The sequence below is a fragment of the Xyrauchen texanus genome, chromosome 37, assembly GCF_025860055.1.
Source record: "Xyrauchen texanus isolate HMW12.3.18 chromosome 37, RBS_HiC_50CHRs, whole genome shotgun sequence".
Lineage (NCBI taxonomy): Eukaryota > Metazoa > Chordata > Actinopteri > Cypriniformes > Catostomidae > Xyrauchen > Xyrauchen texanus.
The window spans coordinates 8,542,718-8,564,025 of record NC_068312.1 but is presented as its reverse complement, the minus strand read 5'-3'; the positions used below and the strand labels follow the sequence as shown (position 1 = coordinate 8,564,025).

The 21,308-nt window shown below is 38.1% G+C and overlaps 1 protein-coding gene across 1 annotated transcript in view; it reads left to right on the top strand.

The window, feature by feature from the left end:
- The window catches only part of LOC127631178 (anthrax toxin receptor 1-like), a 96,763-nt gene that overhangs the window by 29,337 nt on the left and 46,118 nt on the right, over positions 1–21,308 (top strand). The window contains exons 4-13 of the mRNA XM_052109204.1: positions 3,213–3,294; positions 3,576–3,609; positions 4,557–4,636; positions 7,006–7,074; positions 8,533–8,613; positions 10,418–10,478; positions 11,375–11,473; positions 17,685–17,754; positions 17,847–17,925; positions 19,975–20,070. Coding sequence (XP_051965164.1) covers positions 3,213–3,294; positions 3,576–3,609; positions 4,557–4,636; positions 7,006–7,074; positions 8,533–8,613; positions 10,418–10,478; positions 11,375–11,473; positions 17,685–17,754; positions 17,847–17,925; positions 19,975–20,070 — 751 coding nt within the window. The remainder of the gene's footprint in view (positions 1–3,212; positions 3,295–3,575; positions 3,610–4,556; positions 4,637–7,005; positions 7,075–8,532; positions 8,614–10,417; positions 10,479–11,374; positions 11,474–17,684; positions 17,755–17,846; positions 17,926–19,974; positions 20,071–21,308) is intronic.

The window sequence follows — 21,308 nt, the reverse complement described above, 5'->3', positions numbered from 1 at the left end:
GCATCAAGGCAGAGTCCGGGCGGGGGGGGCATGAGAGGCTCGAGGGGCGGAGCCAAGGTGGAGTCGTAGGGATGGAGGTGGGCCTGGACCATGGAGCAGAGGTGGGCTTAGTATGTGGCGCAGAGGCGGGCCTGGACCGCTAAGCAGAGGCGGGTCTGGACCGGTGATTTGCTTGTGACATGGCATGGAGCAGTCTGTCGTGAATTCAGGGGTGCAGAACTATCTGAAAAGGGGCTTTCAGATAGATAATTTGTGTATTATATAATTTAGTGCCTTGCAGATATAACTTTCTAGATAAAATGTTTCATATTTCTGTATTTTAATGTTACACTGTAAAAATAACAAAATACTTTTCTTTCAGTTGATGAAAAACTGCCGTGTCTGCAACACCGGATAATGAATCTTACAATTTCTTCATGCGTCGGCCAAATATATGAAATATTATGTATGATTTCCAAAAAACTGTGTCAGGACGAACACAGAAAGTGAGTGAGAGCATCCCAATTTATAGTTTCTAATAGGTTTAAAATAGGCAGGCTTTATAGCAAGTGTTATGTCGGTAGCCAAGTGAGCAGCAATACAGCAGACCCAAAATTAATGGGAAATTATTTAATTAATCAGCTATTATTGTATGTTGATAAAGAAAACGAAAAGTGTTCATATATCGTGATATTATTAACTCACCTCTGTATCTTCTGTTGGCAGTGGCACTGGTCGACCGTTGAAATTTAAAATGTCCTCGCGTGACCAGTTTTAACCTAACTGGGTGCGTTATTATAGAAACAACCCAATAAACATTAGGAATAACCCAAGAGAACAACCCAATATGTTTAACCCAGCTATTGGGTCAAATAAATAACCCAACGTTTATTGGAGAGTACTTAGTAAACAATTTGTTCAGTAACTTAATCCAGTTACCTAAATAAAAAAGTAATGTAATCAGGTTACTTTTAGTTACTTTATGATTACCTCAAGATCGCATATGTGAATAAAGTCAAGAGAAATTAGTTTATTTTCTCATCAAGAAAAAACTGTTTGAACAGATGCACTGAATTATGTCTTGGTTAACATTAAACAAAATGTAACAGGATATACCTCGGATTCAAAAACACTACAAAGTTGAATTCTGCCATGCACTGCAGTTAGCATGTAGACTAATTGGCACTGACCATTCATTAACGTCCGACAGCAATAGGTAGATCACAGGCTATTTTCTTTTTCATAATCATCAATATTATTAATGCAGTGTCTGCTGCATGCTCGTGATCCACAGTCCACAATTTATGGGTGATTCTATGTTTATCTTTAAGGAGGATTTTAATGTAAATAAATAAACTAAATTGAGTTTTAAAGAAAAGATCAAAATAGATTGAAAACGTTTTAGTGTGTCTTCATTTACTTATTCCTACTTTCTATGAGTTTTCAAATGTTACAGTATTTCTCCCTCATCCATACTTTTGAACTTCTTAACGATACATTTATAATAAGTATCAAAATCAGATAAATTATCCACTGCAATTTCCTCTAAGAACGTAATGACATTATTCATTAATTTGGTATACATATGTACAATTTCGATTTTTTTTTTTCAAGATAGAAAAAAAGAAATGCTGTCACAATCACAGTTGTCATTACAACATGAACACATTTCAGAGAACAATTGAACAATGTGAAGTCACACTAAAGTTTCGACTATAGGTGTCCAGTGTACCGGAATACTGGCCATTCGCCGTGGGGAGTGGTTGATTCTCCGCTTCTATTCCTGTTCCCATGATGGTCTGATGGCAAAATTAGAAAACACTTATGACTAATTTAGCTAACATGATTTTCTGATGGGTCTTACCTTTAAATGCTTCTTTAAATTGTGTATCAGGTCAGGGGCGTAGATTTAATGGGGGATGGGGGAGAGGTAACCCCCCAATATTCAAAACAAGCAAGTACATGTGAGATTCACTTGAGTCATGAGAGTGAACCAGAAGAGATCTCCAGCGCGCATATGATCATATCCGTACCACTCTAAAGCAAGCAGCGGTCATTATCATTTTATGCCAGGAGGATCTTTTGTTTATTTTTTATATATTGAAAATTGTAATCCTGCTAGTAATCACAATGTTTACTAAATGTAACTGTAATCTGAATATATTGAGTTTGTATGCAACTGTAATGGATTACAGTTAAAAAAAATTGTATCCTGATTACGTAACACTGTTTCAAGTATTCCGTTACTCCCCAAACCTGAGGCGCTATACAACAACTGTGCGTTTTATTCACTTTCACACAAATCATCAGTACAACAGCAGATTATGAGATTTTATAAACACATTATTTAAAGAACGATACATGTTTACGCTTGTATTACAGGCTCTTGTGCAGTAGATCACCTGATAGAGGGTTGGGCTTTGGACTCGGAAGTCCAGCCAAACACTCAAGCATAATGACGTGATTGCTTCAGAAAATGTACTTTTCATGTCGCATTTGTTTTTGGACACTATCGGTTAGGTTTTGGTGTTGATTAAGGGTAAGGATGTCTGTTTTGTTTACCTCTCATTTGCTTTTAGGACACTATTAGTTAGGTTTAGGTTAAAGTTTTAGGTTAAGGAGGTAAGTTTTCCTCATTACAACCTCCATCTAATGAAAAATAAAACTCTTGTCTGATTACGTCTGATTATTTCACTCCCTTTTGGCGCCCCTGCTGGATATTTCACTTGGAAACTCCAGCAGAATGTGCAATGTAGCGCATATTTTCGTTTTGCAAAAATGTTGTCACAGTGATGTAAATTTCATGAAATCAGGCTGGAAAGATCAGCTTGCCTTCAACCAAACAGACAGGTAACATAATTTTACAACACACATCAAAATGTTATTTTTTCATAAACTGATTTAAGAAAAATAAATACATTATCTTTCCATGTCTATTTGTTTGCGTGACCACACGCATTGTCGGCTTATTAAGCATAATCACTGTTAGAATGCTCAATGTCTCAAACCGTTATTATCAGATTTGTCAAGATACCAAAGTGTACAATTCAATTCTAGCCTAAACTAGCATTTTTTTCTCAGTAAATTCTTCCAAGGCCAAATTTTCTGATTTATGCCATCCACATTATGCCATCCACAACAATTTTACAACTCTACACTCTTATATACTCATATATGTATGACTTTGGACATGAATTTTCATTATTTTCTCTCTGTTCGCATGCATTTGTAAGGGACCTAATTCGTAAAGGTCTGGAGGAACTCGAGAATGTGCGGCCAGGTGGAGATACTTTCATGCATGAGGGCATTCAGAGGGTGAGTGAGCCAAAAAGGAAACATTTTGGCTCAGCAATACTGCCTACCCACATTAAAATCCATGACTAAATAGCTTTTATAAAGTTCAGGTTGTGTTTGGCCAGTACTCAGACAAATGGTACTCAGAAATTAAACTGTTAAGCTTTCAAATGGCTTTCCACAGCTGTGCTACTTTATTTCTTATCTGTCACTGAAATAACCGATCACCGTGATCTACAGGAGATAATTGAAACACACTTTCAAAGGATTTCTTTTTGTTTTTCCTCTTTTATTTCATCTAGGCAAGTGAACAGATTTACTATGGTAACACTGAGGGTATGTACATTTAATAAAATGTTTTAAAAAATTTCGGCCAGTTTGGATAAGCTTAAATTCCAAGATGGTCTTAACTGGTTTTTGGTGGGCAATGTGGTACTGGTCTTTTGTTGGTCCTGGGACAACATTCATTGTCCTAAATCTAACCCCAACCCTAACCATACCCATAATCTACCCTTTAAGGAATGTTCTGGGTTCAATACAAGTTAAGCTCAATCGACAGCATTTGTGGCATAATGTTGATAACCACAAAAATAAACTTGGTCTCATCCCTTCTTTTCTTTAAAAAAAAAAGGCACAAATCGAGGTTACAGTGAGGCACTTACACTGGAAATGAATGGGGCCAAATTTTTACAGGCAGAAATGTGAAGCTTTTAATAAAAAAAAACACTAACATTAACTTTTCTGTTAAAACTCATGAATTATTTGAGCTGTAAAGTTGGTTTTAACAGTTGTTTTACGGTTTTGGGTTTGTTGTCATTGGCAACAATTGAAGTTGAAGTTGTAACTTAACACAGAAAAATGTAGTAAGTGATTTTATCACACTAAGATCATGTTTACATGCATACTGTTTATGTGATGTGGTTAAACTTTTGAAATAGTGAGTATTTTAATGTTTATGGATTGGCCTCATTCACTCCCATTGCATGTGCCTCACTGTAACCAAGATTTAATTTATATTGAACTACGAACATTCTTTTTAAACTTTTTAAAATCAGTGGAAAATGATAAGTTGATAAGAATGTAGAAGCGCTAACCCCATGCATGATTAACTCTTTCTAGATGTCTAAAATCTGATCGGGTTATAGAAATGTTCTTCAATAAAAATGTAACTTGCTAGCTTCATGTTGCATGTTTGTCTAGTAAAGAAGTTTTAAAATGTATAATTGCATGACATTAAAACCCGGAACAAAGTTTTATGACAGAAACTTTGTATCTCTGTAAAGGATACCGCACAGCCAGTGTCATCATTGCTCTCACAGACGGAGAACTGCATGAAACTCTCTTCTATTATGCTGAAAGAGAGGTAAGAATGAAATGATAAAGTAAACTTTCACTCTCACTGTGGATGGAGTTTCAAGGGGTCAAATCACAAGGAATCAAAATGTTCTTGATCTTTTGAGATAAAAGATTGACACAGAATCACAGATTCTGGACTTTTAGTAGACTAAAAAATAAAATAACATAAATCAACCTGACTACAATTGATTACACAAACAAAATAGAATTTTAAGTAGAAATCAAGTAGAAATAGATCCTGAAGGTAGCAATTACATGCTACAACCTTATGCAGTATAAGCTATGCATTTTTGGTTTTTATTTTATTTTATTTATTTATTTTGTTAGTTAATTGGATAAAATCATTTTCCCATCTGTTATGACCCAACTTTGCTTCAACCAAATAAAGACATTGCTCAGCACCACTGTTGATCAAAATGACCTTAGTTTCCTCTTCATACTGATGTTCAGCTTTGCCAGCAAAGTGCCAAAAACATGAGGTTTGATGAAACAGTAAAGTAAGGGATAATGTTCTGTCAGCTGGTTGTTATCGCAAAATAAACCCCAACAGGGTGATCGGGAGGTCTTGTATCACCCTGAAGGAGTTTAGTTTGTGATAACAACCAGGTGACTGAACATTATCCCACTTATTACACGGCTAGTAACCAGATAAATAAATACATGGACATTTTATATTGATTTGAGTTGAAATTATGTACTGTAATTATATGAGAAGAAAGAAATCACTAAACGGCTGAAATCCACCTTACAAAACCACTTGCTAAATAAATAAATGAACATGAAACATTGATTTGAGTTATTGACACTATGTAGCACAATTTTTGTTCATAGGTAGTAAGTGTTATTTCCTAATTGCTTATGCCTCAAACGTATAGAAAATGGCTATTATTCTCCACAAACATTGCTTTTGTGACCAGGACAGTGATATTTTGAAATGTACCTATTTCCAATGAGAAAACGGCAAATTTGTGTCTTTTCGTTCACATAAAGTCAGAAAAAACAACATATGAGTCCAAATTAACATGTATTTATACTGAAGTAATACAAAAATGACTACAAAAGATTTCGAAGTGAGTCATTTTTCAAGATTTACGATTATACTGTAAATCACTTTCACGAATCAGCCACCCAAATGTAGTCTTCCATCATGTTCTCGTTATACTGTCCTTGTTAGCGGCGTTCAAAGTCCAGTATATCCTTTTGGAAGCGCTTGCCTTGCTCCTCCATGTATGCTCCCAAGTTCTCCTTGAATTTATCAAGATAAGCATCAAGGATATGGACTTTGAGGGACATCCTACAGCCCATTGTGCCGTAGTTCTTCACCAGTGTCTCAACCAGCTCCACATGGTTTTCGGCCTTGTGATTGCCCAGGAAGCCCCAAACCACTGCGACAAATCTGTTCCAAGCCGCTTTCTCCTCACTAGTGAGCTTCTTGGGGAATTAATTGCACTCCAGGATCTTCTTTATCTGTGGTCTGACGAAGACACCAGCTTTGACTTTTGCCTCAGACAGCTTAGGGAAGACGTCTTGAAGGTACTTGAAGGCTGCCGACTCCTTATCTAGAGGTCTGACAAATTGTTTCATAAAGCCCAATTTGATGTGCAGTGGTGTTATCAGCACATTCCAGGTGTCCAACAGTGGCTCCAACATGAAGTTGTTCCTCCCCACAGAGAACTCGGTCCACTGTGGCCAGTCCCGCCTGTGGTAGTGCGCCTTGGTGTCCCTGCGGATCCAAAAGAAAAGATAGCAGGGAAACTTGGTAAAACCACCTTGGAGACCCATCAGGAATGCCACCATTTTGAAGTCTCCTATGACCTCCCAGCCGTACTCATCATAATTCAAGGCGTCCAGCAAGGTCTTGATATGTATCCACTTAGGCAGCTGGAACTAAACTGAACTGGTGGCCTTAAGGCCTACTATTTATACTACTGGAAAGTTCTAGAAGTTACTCCAAGTTTACTCAGCACTGAATCTATCTGGAATGTTCTGAAAAATAGGTACATTTCAAAATATCACTATCCTGTCACAAAAGGAATGTTTGTGGGGAATAATAGCCATTTTCTATACTTTTGAGGCATAAGTAATTAGGAAATAACATTTACTACCCAGGAACCAAAACAATTAAATAAAATGTGTTACACACTGTTATTTTAATAGCTTATTTGTTGAGATCGTACAGTGACCCGAGAAAAAGGAATTATGTCTCCCAGTACCCGGATAAGCAGTCTGATACTAGATTGTGCGGTTGTTACTCAGAAATATCAGACTGCTAGATGGCACCATTGACCAATCAGAATTAAGTATTCCAGAGAGCCGTGTAATAATGACTAATAGATTGCATGTGTAAACATTATCTGTTTGTATTATTGTCCTCAGGCCAATCGCTCCCGCAGTCTAGGCGCCTCTGTGTACTGTGTGGGTGTGAAGGACTTCAATGAAACTCAGGTGTGTGTGTTGTATTGCAGTCACCCTTGTCTTTATCAGCAAAAGACAAAACGTCTATGCATGTGATTGTTTTGCAGCTGTTGCGTATTTGTACAAATGTGAATGGAACACATAAGTCTAGTTCAGTGACCACACCTTAAGAGTAGATCTTGGCACCTATGTCCAAAGTGTTACAAGTTTTCTGTAAGTTATGCTTAGGAAAATACTTATGCCACTTAAGGGATAGTTCACCCAAAAATGTTAATTCTCTCATCATTTACTCACCGTCATGCCATCCCAGATGTGTATTCATTTTTTTGTTTTTGTTTTACAGAACATAAACGAAGATTTTTAAAAGAATATTTCAGCTCTGTCGGTCCTCACAATGCAAGTGAATGGTGACCAGAACTTTTAAAGTCACAAAGCTATCCTGTATATAAAGGCACAATTAAAGTAATCCACATGACTCCAGTGGTTAAATCAATGTCTTCTGCAGCAATATGATAGGGTATGTGTGAGAAGCAGATCAATATTTAAGCTTTTTTTTTTTTAACTGAAAATCTACAGTTTCACTTTCACATTCTGGTGTGGAAGTGACTTTGACTTTCAGATACCTTACTGGTTGGGGTTGATAAAAGGTGGAGATTGATACTACTGGAGTCGTTTGGATTACTTTTATGCTGCACTTATGTGATATTTTGAACTTCAGAATTCTGGTCACCATTCACTTTCATTGTATGGACCAAGCTGAAATATCCTTCTAAAAATGTTAATTTGTGTTATGCAGAAGAAAGAAAGTTATACACATTTAGCATGGCATGAGGGTCAGTAAATTATGAGAGAATTTTTTGGATTTTCTATCCCTTTCTATCCAAAAATCTACCAAAAACTATTAAAAAGTACCATGGTAATTATAGGACATTGTACCATACATGCCCATGAATCATTGCATTACTTTGGGAAAATGGTATTCTTTGACAAACTTTTGGGACCATGTAAGTGCAATGGTACATGAATATGGTAATCAGTCAGCGCCAGTGTCAAAATGTACTTAAGTATTAAGGGGCAATATTTGCCACTGGATTAGATTTTTACCTTTATGGGGGCTTTTATTTTCTTCTTAACATTTAAAACAAACTGTGTAATATCTGTTGACTTCAATTTGATCAGTTCATTAATACAAATGTTCAAGATTGAGAAATCATTACCTCTTAAAAATTAAATCAACATCAACTAATTTTATACCATAACATATATCACTAGAGTATATTAAGACCTACATCAGATTAGCCCCTTTTAATTAATATAATAGTAATGTAATAATATTACTACTAATAACAAATAGGCTAGAACAATAGGGCAATAGACTACCCTTCTGATGCCATTGCTGTGCCATAAATAATATTGAAATCATGTTCATGTTAATCATGTTATTTTTGTGTTTATTTCATATCATTGTCTTGTTTTCACCTTCTCCAGCTAGCCAAAATTGCTGACAGCAAAGATCATGTCTTTCCAGTAAATGATGGATTCGAAGCTCTCCAAGGGGTCATTGATTCGGTAAGATCCGATAAAGAGGCAGTTTAATACCATTTAGAGTTGTTTTTTTATTGCAAATTAAATGGTGGATTGTATTCCCTATGAGAAAATGTTATTATTGTGTAAAGGATCATTATACATGATCATTAATCAAACACCATGCTTATATTCCATTCAAATTGTGGAAATCAGCCAATGCTCAAAGTTAATCTTGTGGAACTGTGGAACAGTGAATGTTTAGCCATTCAGAGGCTTCTTATTAGTCTCACTTGATTTATGCTAGGACATCTTAATAATAAAAGAAAGAAAGAAAAGAGTAAGTAAAGAAAAACATGAAACCAAAGAACAATAAACAAGAATATTCATTCAGTCCAGTCTAAAGACTTTGGACTCTTTCCAGTATCAGTATACTTAGAAAACCCTGCCATGCCTTGCCTCAATTGCTTTGATCATACAGATCGACTGGAGTCTGCCCAAACAGGATCAAAGCCTGCTCAATATATATCCTTTCTTTTTGCAATGAAAGGTATTGATTTTTATTTGTTTAGCTTCGAAGTTGATTTGGAAGAAGAGATATTTGGGTGAAGACTGGTGTTGTCCAGAGGTGGACTGTTTTATGAGTTGAGACTGGGTTCTGACCAGCTGGCCTCCATCTGTTGCCAATTAGCTGCATGCTGAAAGCTCTTGGCTGATACTCAGGAGAAGAAGGCAAATGGTTGTAAATCAGCAGGGTCCTTGGCATCTGAAAGCATACTTCCAGAGATGACAGATGAAGGAGGTAGACATGTAGATCAAAACAACCTCACCACACATAGGTGGTGGTATGGGCTGATGAAGGCTATTTCCAGGACAACAAGCGGAAAAGGATGAATTAAACAGATGTTTAAAATAAAAACAGCAACACTTTACATGAGTGTTCCCTTTGTTAAGGGTTTATAAATATGTTAATTACTGACTAATAATACATCTTCAAATGCATTTGAAATCATTGATATGTGGCTACAATAAAATGAATAAAAAAGATGACATTCATGCTATACTTGGCAAATAGTGAGCCATTTTATCTAACATGTTATAAATGCTTAATAACACTTACTAAACATTAGTAACCTAAGAAAATGTACCTTGATGTAAAGTGGACACATTTGAAGCATTTATTGAGGAGTTGCCTTACGTTATAAACCTATGTAAATAAGGTTCAGTATATGGTTAAATAGGATTTATTATATTATACATAATGTAAATGAGCATTAAAACCTGAAAAGTGTTTTTGCAAAGCAACTAGGACTAGGGACACTTACTTGGGACACCACATTACAATACATTACAAAAAAGACAGAAATGAATGTGATCATAAAGCAGACAGTAACAAAATGACATAATGCCACCTTTTAATATCACTATAATAATCTAATTTTGCTGCATTGTGACATATACATTAGTTTATTTTATGTTTTTGATCAAGTAAGTGTGAATAAGCGTATTTATTAAGCATTTATAACATGTAAGTTAAAACGCTCACTATTTGGCAAGTATTGCATGAAAGTTATTAATGTTGTATAACCACATAAAATGCACTATAATGCATTTTTAATAGACTTATTAGTCATAAATTAACCCCTTTATAAACCCTTAACAAAGGAAACATGAATGAAAAGTGTTTTATCAAAAATGTCAGTGAAACTTTTTCCTTCATTGTTCCCAACCATGCTGTGATGAGACTATTTTGTGAATGGGTAAGGGCTTTGGAAATATAGGACTTACTGTTAGATGAAGCATGAAACTGAACAATCATCCACTGATGTTAACTTTCTGTGTCCTTCAGATCTTGAAAAAATCATGCATTGAGATCCTTGCTGCAGAACCTTCCAGTATCTGTGCTGGAGGTGAGTAAAATTTTATGGAGCTCTGAAGGATCTCACTAGATCAACCTTGGCGCTCCACAGCTCCGCTTCAGACAAACTTTGTTCTAGCGGGGCAAAGAGCCAAGGAACTGGTGATCTGGTTAATAACCAACAGTTACAAACAATCGGCTACAACATAATATGTATGTAAGGCTTTAGCAATGGCTACAATAACAGAGAATAAAAGTCGCCATCTGGACAATAGATCATATCAAGTGCTGAATTGAGCTTTAGAAATGAGCAAAGTGCCTTTAAGTTTGGCTCTTGAAGGATTCCGTCTTGTAAAGAGTTGCCCCTGCGATTAGTTAGTTACCTCACAATCGATTGCCTTAACTCGGGGCATTATAAACAAATTGCTAAGTCAAAAATGTTTGGCTCATTAAAAGTTTCTTCATGCCAGCCTATCAATGTTTCAATTAAAACCAGGCTTTTCAGTAAAAAACTAAAACAAAAAGCACATGTGTACGTCTTAAAAGGCACTTAAAATTCAATATAAAACAAAATGTGAGTTTTGACTTCAACCACTGACTGAGGAACTGTTCTGTTTTTTGTCAGTACTGTGCAAGTCTCATTTATGGCTTGACCATTCAGTCTTATTGGAACTACAATGTTAGGTTTTTGTGATCTGTGGCTTTCAGCTGTTTATTCAGACAAATAAACTTCATTTCTTCAACTTTAAGTAAAGAAACTGATTTTGAAATGATCCCAAAAGCATTGTAAGCCGAGTAGATAGTAGAAACCATTGGCGTCAATGGTCTCTATGATCAACTTAAGCTTGCGAAGCTTTTGGGAAATGCAACCCAGTTTGTTGCGATATAAATTACTTTCAAAATTTGCCTCAATTTAACGTGGTTTTGCATTAACTTCCTGTCTTGTAGAGGCATTCCAAGTCGTTGTGAGAGGGAATGGATTCCTTCATGCAAGAAATGTGGACAAGGTTCTTTGCAGCTTCAGAATTAACGACACCCATACCAGAAGTAAGTACAATGAAACCAATTTTACATTTTTCAATAGCTACACTAGCTCAGTTGTCAGGACCACTCTTGTTTGATTGGAATTTATTGTTCAAGCTCTTAAAAATAGTTTGGCGGGAAGGCTTCGCTCTGGGGGGTTCAGCTTCCACGTTGTACCTCGCTGTGGCTTGAACCTATAAAAAAACACAACGATGTATAACATTTGGTTCTAAGATCGGTTGGGATCTAAGATCCCTGACGAAACAAGGCAAATTGAAGTGTAGCATGATACTCAAAGGGGCGTGGCTCCTTTAACCACAGCAGAGGTTGTGTACCTCTATTACGACTGGCAGGGGAGTGCGGCTTCCAGATGAATGATATTGGGACAGTAGCTTGCCTCAAGAAATCTGGAAAAGGAAGCAATTTATGGATAAACGCTTCAGTGTGTCTTTTAAAAACCATTCAATAGTTCTGGAGTGAAAACTTTATTTTTAAATGCGGATAACCAGTCAATAACCAGTTAATTCCAGATCCAATAATTTTTTAATAAATCCAAATGCCAAGAGGTTTATAACAGTAAATGACTATTAAATGGAACTACACCACATTCTGTTGCCCGAATAAACGAGACTTTTCTTTTTTTAGAAGAACATAAGAACATCTGATCCTGAAGGAAACTGCAGCATCACACATTGCTCCCCTCTGTTGGTTACTGAATCAGTATTATGTTGTTTCAGGACTTTATTAGCAATAGAATAAAATGGTCTGTGCATGGGCTTTCTGTGGGTACACCAAGGTTTAAAAAAATTCTGTCTGTACATGGTGACGTTTAGCCCAAACATGCCTTCACAGGGTATTTGAGCAGGAGAGAGTTTTTAGCTATTAATTGTGTCCAGATGTCTATTTGAAACACTATATGTTTTCAGGGGTAATTTTAATATTAAGAACATGTTATTTGATATACTGTAGGCTTCTGTTTTGCTTGTTATGATTTCTGTTCTGCTAATTCCATTCCATATAATGCCAATATTCATTTTTTATGTGTAGTGCACGTCATGTTTTTAAATTTGTAATCTAAATAAGTATTACGGGCCAGTGTTTAAACAACAAGATTTTTTACCAACTGTAGGATTAATGAGTAATGACCAAGTCCATCCTGGATTAACTGGAGGAGTTCACATAGCATTGTCCTTTGTTATTTGTCTGATATAGGCTTCTGTTGGCAATTAATTGGTAGTCAATGTATTCCATTTTAAAAGTGTAGTCCATAATTAGACCAAGGTGATGCAGGTCATTTTGGTGAGATTTGGTGAGGTTCATCCTAAATCCAAGGTTCAGGAAATGGTACATGAAGTATCCAATGTCTCATGGTTGGAGTTGTTACCAATACAACCTCTGTGAAGTCCATCGTTGTAGACTGAATTGATATCTGGCTGGCACAGGCTGCAGTTAGTTGTCATCACTCAGCGACACGTAGCAGTGGAGTTTGACACCAAGCAGGAACGGAGCTGGATCTGGCAAACTCTGGTAACCTCGGGATATGCATCCTGAGGTTGAGACAGGAAAACAAATATAATAATATTAGCAGAGTTATAGAATATGAGAAGTGTTTCCGGTTCCGGCAGACCTGACTAAAGCAGCATAACTCTAGAGCGAGGAAACGTCCTGGTAGAATCACTCTGGACCCCACACACCCTGCCTACTCCCTCTTTGAACTGTTGCACTCTGGCTGGCACTACAGAGCACTGAACACCAGGACATCCTGGCACAAGAACAGTTTTTACCCTCAGGACATTTTCCTCATGAACAAATAAACTGCCTCAGGACTCCCCCATAGTGCAATAATGTAAATACATATCTCATGTACATATGTAAATTCACATATTTAATTCAATAACTGTACATGCCCCTAACTTGCACATACATTACCACTTTGTGACGAGGAGGAGGGTGGGGCTGGGCCATGAGTGCACACGGCCAGCCCCCAATCGTGCTAATCAGCCGAGGAGCGGGATAAAGCCGAGGTGAATGCGGCAGTTCGGGAGAGAGAGAGTCACACACAGCTGCCATGTGTGTTTATGTCTTTTGAAGTTTTCATTAAACATTATTTTGATGGTTCTTCTGGTTCCTGCCTCCTCCTTGCCCATCCTAACCCTGTTACTTTGGTGCCAAAACCCAGGAAAGTGGAGGGATGCGCTGTCGTGGAGTCCTCGCCACTGCCGTCCGCCGAAAGGAGCATCCAGCCGCCTGGACGCAGACAAATAGCCGCTGTCCGCGAGGGGAGGAGGGGCTCACTGACGGCTATATATACCTGGATATATTCAAATATTCAATTGAACAACAGCAGTGTTATGTAAAAAATTATGTGACTTCTTTGAGCAATAACAATATGGTCGGCATGATTCGAGTCAGAATCTATAAACTCTTCTGATTAGCTATCATTGTTTCACCAAGCATCCCAGAGGACTAGTTTACACAGAAACCTTGGAACGACTGACCGTAATCAGACAAATGCCAGTCCTATTATTATTTTCAGTGATTGTTTTAAAAATGGTTCATTTGGTTTTACGGCATGGATTCCTGTTGGATGACAGAGATATAGGGTAGAAACAGTGCCACACAAGAGGGTAACAAAGCAAAGCACCTCAGGCTAATGTCAGTTCTACCCCTTGCGGTTTTCTGTTTGTCTGATGTTTAAACAGGATCCACATTTCTTTCTAGTACACTACATTACTGCAGGGCAGATGAGTCACAATTACTCACTCTCGTGTCATTCCAAACCTGTATAACTTTCTTTCTTATACAGAACACAAAAGGACAATTTTAATGAATATTTGGGTTTGTCTTTTCAAGACAATGGCAGTTGATAGTGACTCAATTTGAAGCTTGACAAATGACCCAAACGTATCATAAAAGTAGAAAATATGGCTTGTGCTTTATATTCCAAGTCTCCCAATACAAATTTGGCATTTATTTTTAAGTAATTTTTACAGGAAATCCTTGACATCATTGGCACATTTAAGAGCGCTATGAGAGAAGCTCTTTCACTGTGGCATGAGTGTTCATGTTAGAATTTGTGTTGTGTTTAATGTCTTTCAGCAAATCAGAGTGTCAGCATTCACATATGTCCCATGATGGCTCCAACAAATGAATTACTTAAGCAGTTAAGAAAAATAGGTGTAAGCATTGTATTAATTTATCAAAAGAGTAATACTAATAAAATGCAATTGAATCTGTTTCGGTATTTCACATGCAGTGATACTGTAAGGGTATTCAGGCTTCAGGAAGGGTATCAAATTCTCTGAACAATAATAATTTCATTAAAATTGGAGCTGGTTTTAAGATCAAAGCCCAGTAATCTGCCTTTAATCCTATTTTTCAGTATCAGTAATAGACACCAGCTTTTCGGCTGGCCAGCTTTGGCGTTTCACAAATCGTTACCTCTCTTTGACTTTATTAAAGTAGGTAAATTCAAGCAAGGCCCCATGCTAATTGTTCGTTGAGTGTAACAGGGCTGAGTCACGAAAAAAAATACAATTAGGAAACTTTTTTTTTGTCCAACCTAAACCAGTCCCACTTTCCTAGCCTCAAGACATATTTCCAGACCCAAAGAAATGTAATCTGTCTTTGCTTAGACCTGAAGTTTATTTACTCTTGACCCATGTAAACAAAAGAGAGGATATCCTGTAAATGAAAGATAATGACAATCAAGCACAAACCGTGTGCCCATAAAAAAGTATCTTTAATAGATGCCAAAAAAGGAGTACAGATGGTAATAGCAGCATACACTACAGGCCAAGATAATAAAATTACAAAATAAGATGACGCCCATGTGCATATAGTCTACAATGTAACGTTGCTGGCAAGGACAAAGACGATGAAATGAAGTGTAGAACTCAAGTGCAGTTTTATTCCAAATGTGTCATCCCAAAAAATCTTATTACAAACCTGATCAAAATACAAACCATGAACTGGACTATGACAATGGAAACACGAACTAAACTTATCAAAATAAAAGACATGGAATCAAGACATGAATAAATACACATCTAAACATGACCTTCCCCCCCTCTAGTGGTGGCTCCAGATGTCCCAAAATATAAACACATTATTCAACAGGGAACAGAACATATGGTGGGTTGGGTTGGGTTGGTTTGGGGGGGGGCTGTTGCAACTTGACGTAGCAGGACATGGAACATGGGATCAAGGCGGAGTCTGGGGGGCCTGGACCGTGGAGCGAAGGCGGGCCTGGACCATGGAGCAGAGGCGGGCCTGGACCGTGGAGTAGAGGCTTGACATGGCATGGAGCAATCTGGTGCTTGGCTGTGACATGGCATGGAGCAGTCTGGGGCTTGGCTGTGGTATGGCATGGAGCAGTCTGATGTTCGGCTGTGACATGGCATGGTGAAATCTGGGGCTTAGCTGTGACATGGCATGGAGCATTCTGGGGCTTGGCTGTGACATGGTATGGGGCAGAATGTGGTTCGGTTGTGACATGGCATGGTTAAATCTGGGGCTTGGCTGTGCCATGGCATGGAGCAGTCTGGGGCTTGGCTGTGACATGGCATGGGGCAGACTGTGGTTTGGTTGTGACATGGCCTGGAGCTGACGCTGGCAAGGCTGTGGCATGGCCAGGAGCTGTGGGAGGCTCGAAACTAAGAGTCCTAATTGACTGGGAAAAGACCTCAGCACTAGTGAACATGATGTGGTCGTGAGCATACAAAACCGAATAAACAAGCTGTGTCCCAAATGATGCACTATACACTATGAACTCTGCCATCTTGTGTACAGATTTGTATAGTCAAAGTGTATAGTCACAAGTGGAACACTAATATATAAATATAAACAAATACATATGTTGCTGCTAGCTTTAGCATATTAGCCAATCTGATTTCAACACATACATTTCAATTAATGTACTCACACAGTGTGGGGTGATAGTAAAACATTCAACTCACATTTGCAAGGTGCTGTCTTCAAAGAAATGTCACTAGTTGCCACATTCCCTATTAATAACGATTGTTTTGTCAGGTCAGCATCACAGCATCATGGCCGGGTAAACCCGCCCCTTCTGCTACGCAGGGGAGCCGCAAACGCTGATTGCATAAAGAGTTCAACATTCCAAACTCAGTTAGATGTACATCATCTGGTCACCCATTGTACTCTTCTTTTCCTTGCATTTTCAGTGTGAACACACTATTTACACTACTTAAATGGAGAAGAATAGTGCAGAATTATGTGATTTGCGACGCACCTGCAATCTGCTTCTCATGAATATCTGGTGTACTTGCTTCTAAGTGCCAAACTTGAATGTTTTTCCATGGTTTGATTCCACAAATCTTGCAAACATTGCCAAATCCAGTGACTAGTTCTTCCTAAGAAGCACTTGTGTCTTGCAAGTTAGATAATAGCTTCCACTTTTCACAAGTGCTTGCCAGTTATATGTTCAAAACAGTATGTATCAGATGGTCAGTAAATGTAAAATTGCATAATAAACACAAGGACTGATAGTTATGTTTATCCTTCTGCTTAGGCCTCTTGTCTCCCTCTTGAAATGCTCAGATGCAATTTGGCATGGAGTGCAATTCTCATTGATTTATCACAGCATGGCCAAACCATGTGCACATCTTTATTTAGTATTAAAATATTATCTGCCCTCATGCGCTTTGGGTAAACAGCCCAGTAAAGCACAGTGACAACTGGACCTTCTGCCAGAATTCACATTTTTTGGGATTTTAGCCAATAGCCTACACAAACAAACAGCTTTAAATGGGATGAGGCTGAAGCATCCTTTTTTTGTAGAATGGCATCTGGGAATTGAATTGCTTATATTCCTCTTAACTCTTCTAGTTAACATCCTTCAGTGTCAGGTGCTGATGAACGTTACATCTGAGTACTGTAAATGACATAATACAATCCTTGATTTTTGCTCGTCGAAACACATTTTTGTGGTAATCAACATTATGCCACAAATGCTGTCGATTGAGCTTAACTTGTATTGAACCCGGAATATTCCTTTAATGGATACGTTTCTCAACAAGTAAAAGATCTCTTCAAGTCTTTTTAAAAACTGCAACTGTTTTTAGTTCAACTAGGCGTTTATTCAAAATAGCATAAATCCAAAAGGATGTAGCATCATTTCACCCAAAGATTTTCAATCATTTTGAACTTTTGGGTGCAGTATGTTCCAGATTTGGAGTTTGAACTGAAATCATACAACTTTTTTGTCTTTTAGTGGTGAAGCCATTAATAGTAGAGGACACATACCTTCTATGTCCAGCTCCTGTTCTTCGAGAGGAGGGAACGTAAGTCTCCTTGAAAACTAGTGATGATCAGCAGATATGAATTGTGGTTGCACTCATTAAGGCACTTCAAGTAATGTTTTTTTATCATGTAGGGCTGCCTCTCTTTACGTCAGCATGAATGAAGGCCTGAGTTTTATCTCCAGTTCTGTTACCATCACCACCGTGAGCTGTGTAAGCAATATTTTAAGTAATCTTTCATTCTTTATTCCTTGAATTTTGGCATATGACATGTTTGATTAAAAGACCAGTTTAGACCAACATTCAAGATGATTTTTGCTTGTTAGTACTGGTTAAGTGCCAGTTTACCAGCATGGCCATGCTGTTCACTAACAAAACTTAGCTGGTGAGGCTGTTCAACTAGCATGATCTTCCTGGTGAAGCCAGCTTACACAACATTTACATTAACTTACAGTATATAACATTAACTTGCATTACATGCACATTAATTACATTACTTACACACTATATTTTATTTATTTTTGTGTATTTTCTCCCCTTTTCTCCCCAATTTGGCATGCCCAATTCCCAATGCGCTCTAGGTCCTCATGGTGGCGTAGACTCACCTCAATCCGGGTGGCGGAGGACGAATCTCAGTTGCCTCCGCATCTGAGGCCGTCAATCCGCACGCACATCTTATCACGTGGCTTGTTGAGTGTGTTGCCATGGAGATATAGGTCATGTGGAGGCTCTCGCTATTCTCCGCGGCATCCACGCACAACTCACCACACGCCCCACTGAGAGCGAGAACCACATTATAGCGACCACGAAGAGGTTAACTCAGCGTGACTCTACCCACCCTAGCAACCGGGCCAAATGGTTTCTTAGGAAGCATAACTGGAATCAGTCCAACATCAGTCCTGATCATAACTACTAAACCACACACATTTCTCATTACATACACATTACAAAACACACTCTGACATCCATACCAACACACCCACACAATTAGCTGCATAATTTTTTTAATCTATAAAACAGCAAACAGAAAATAGGAAAAAAGCATGTATTTGCTCAATAGGCCAAACTTGAGAAAAATGGCGCTATATGTATATATATATATTATGCTTTAGTGGCACTAGGATCAAATATTGCCGTTTTAATGGGTGTCAATTGGGATATTTTTGTCCTGAAGGTCCTGAGTGTAAATATTTTGTGTACACAGTATATTATAGATGTATTTTAGGAACTGAGGTTGAAATATCAAAATTCCCCCCAAAATACACACCTTTGGCGAAATTTAAGCCGTTGGCATTAACACTTTCAGTGATTGTTTTCAAAGGTGCATTTGGCCAAAATTATAAATAAAATAAAATAATAAATAGACAAAAATCTCCCAAAAGTCGCACAAGGGTTAAGGGTTGGTGTAGGGTGTCTGTAGAACTCTAAATAAAAACACACCGAAGTGATGCCCCTTTACTGTGTCTTAGTATTTAATTAGTGGTGCAAATAGCATATCTTATACTTTTAGTGTAAAGAAGATGCTTTTTGTTGCTATTTACACTTCTAGCATCTATCGCTATTTTAACTTAAGGAAAATAGACTCTGCCATATTTTATTGGTGTGTGTGTCCCCTGGGAATTAAATCCATGACCGTGGAATTATTTGCACCGCGCTTTACCAGTTGATCTTCAAGAACAAATATTGTATGCAGTTGACCAGTCAGTTCAGTAGGGATGTACAGTATACCTGAATATAATATGTAAACACAATACTTTGTCAAAATGTAACAAAACTAATCCTTTTGCTAGTAGCCAGTGCTGTTATGCTATGTGTTATGAAGCCAAATTACTCAAAAACAACAGGTTCCAACTAAAGGCTGCTGCCTGGGGACCTTCTATAAACAATTTTTTGCTGAAATTTCTAATGGCTGTAAAGTTTTACCAGTAGCTCTTAAGATGAGCATACTAAGTTTCCCTCTAACCAAATCCAAATGTCTCTCAAAAGCCAATGGCTTATGAGATCTCCCTGTGAGATTGCTTGTAACTCAGATTGCCCCCTCATTTAATAACCATTCCCAACGGCATGCATCATCTGTTGTTTTCAAAGCTTGCACCTTAACCCAATGGACCATTTTTTGATATGGAGATTAAAGGATTGACATCATTGTATTGTTTCATTACATTTTCCACATAATTTTTATGTATGTCACTTGCATCTGAACTGTTATGTCATAAACAAAATGGTACTGTATAAGTAGTGTTCTTTTGCTCCTCCCTGCAGTCTGATGGTACGATCCTGGCCATAGCATTACTTATTGTGTTGTTACTACTGATTCTGGCCCTCATGTGGTGGTTCTGGCCTCTCTGCTGCACTGTGGTGAGTCTACTGTAGTAGTGCACTTCATTTTATAAATTGAATGAAAGTGCTGCTACAATATTTTTTGTAAGCATACATGAACTCAATATTTCTTTGCGTAATTCCATAGAAAAAGGAATGGAATTCCACATATTTCTGTGAAACCTAAAAATACATCACCACAGGTACAATTCACTGCAATTTTCAGGTTAAATTACCATTTGTGGTCAGTTATGTCATGTTTTCCCATTACTTGAGGTTGAAATTTATCACAACAATTCCACAAATCCCGATCCTTTGCTTGTGCTTTTATTAAATAGTTTGGCTAGGGCTGTCAATCGATTAAAATATATAATCAAATTAATCATATGAAATGCTGATCAATTAATCAAATTAATTACATATATAAATATTTACTGGTAAAGGCCCTCAAATAACATTAATTCAATTTCTAACGATTTCATAATTATAAATAGAAGACTACTAAAAAGTTTATTTCTATATAACTGAACATAAGCCTACCATTGGCCTACAGTCCACATAAATCCATTTTGCATCAATCCAAGACAGATTTATTATAAGGGCTTTTCTAAGCCGGCGACTCACTCTCCTCACGCAGCCGGCGACTCACTCTCCTGGCGACTCACTGTCCTCACGCAGCTGGCGACTCACTCTCCTCATGCAGCCGGCGACTCACTCTCCTGGCGACTCACTTAATCACGCAGCTGGCGACTCACTCTCCTCATGCAGCCAGCGACTCACTCTCCTGGCAACTCACTTAATCACGCAGCTGGCGACTCACTCTCCTCATGCAGCCAGTGACTCACTCTCCTCATAAAAAAACTAAAAACTAAAAACTTTCAATTCTCTCGTATTGCGTAAGCTAGCTTACGCTACGGGAACCCATTGTCAACGCCGTGCGCGCCAAGCATCCACTGTATGAGCCCCAGGGAATTAAGGGGGGACCCGGGGGAGCCCTTATGAGTGGGGAAATAATATTTGGCCGGCAAGAATGCGGGTCATTGATTGTGTAATACATAAGCACATAGTGGGAAGGGAACGACAGAGCGGCGGTGCCGGTCTGTGTGGAATGTGACCCATCAGTGCAGCTCACCAGGGGAGCTGTAGCGTATTAAACCGCTTAAACTTCCATATTGTAAAATCTGACAAAGGTGGAGGGGGAAGTCCATCCCGCTGCCACACATATGTCGTGAATGGAAATCCCGCTGGACCATGCCCACGAGGATGCCATGCCTCTA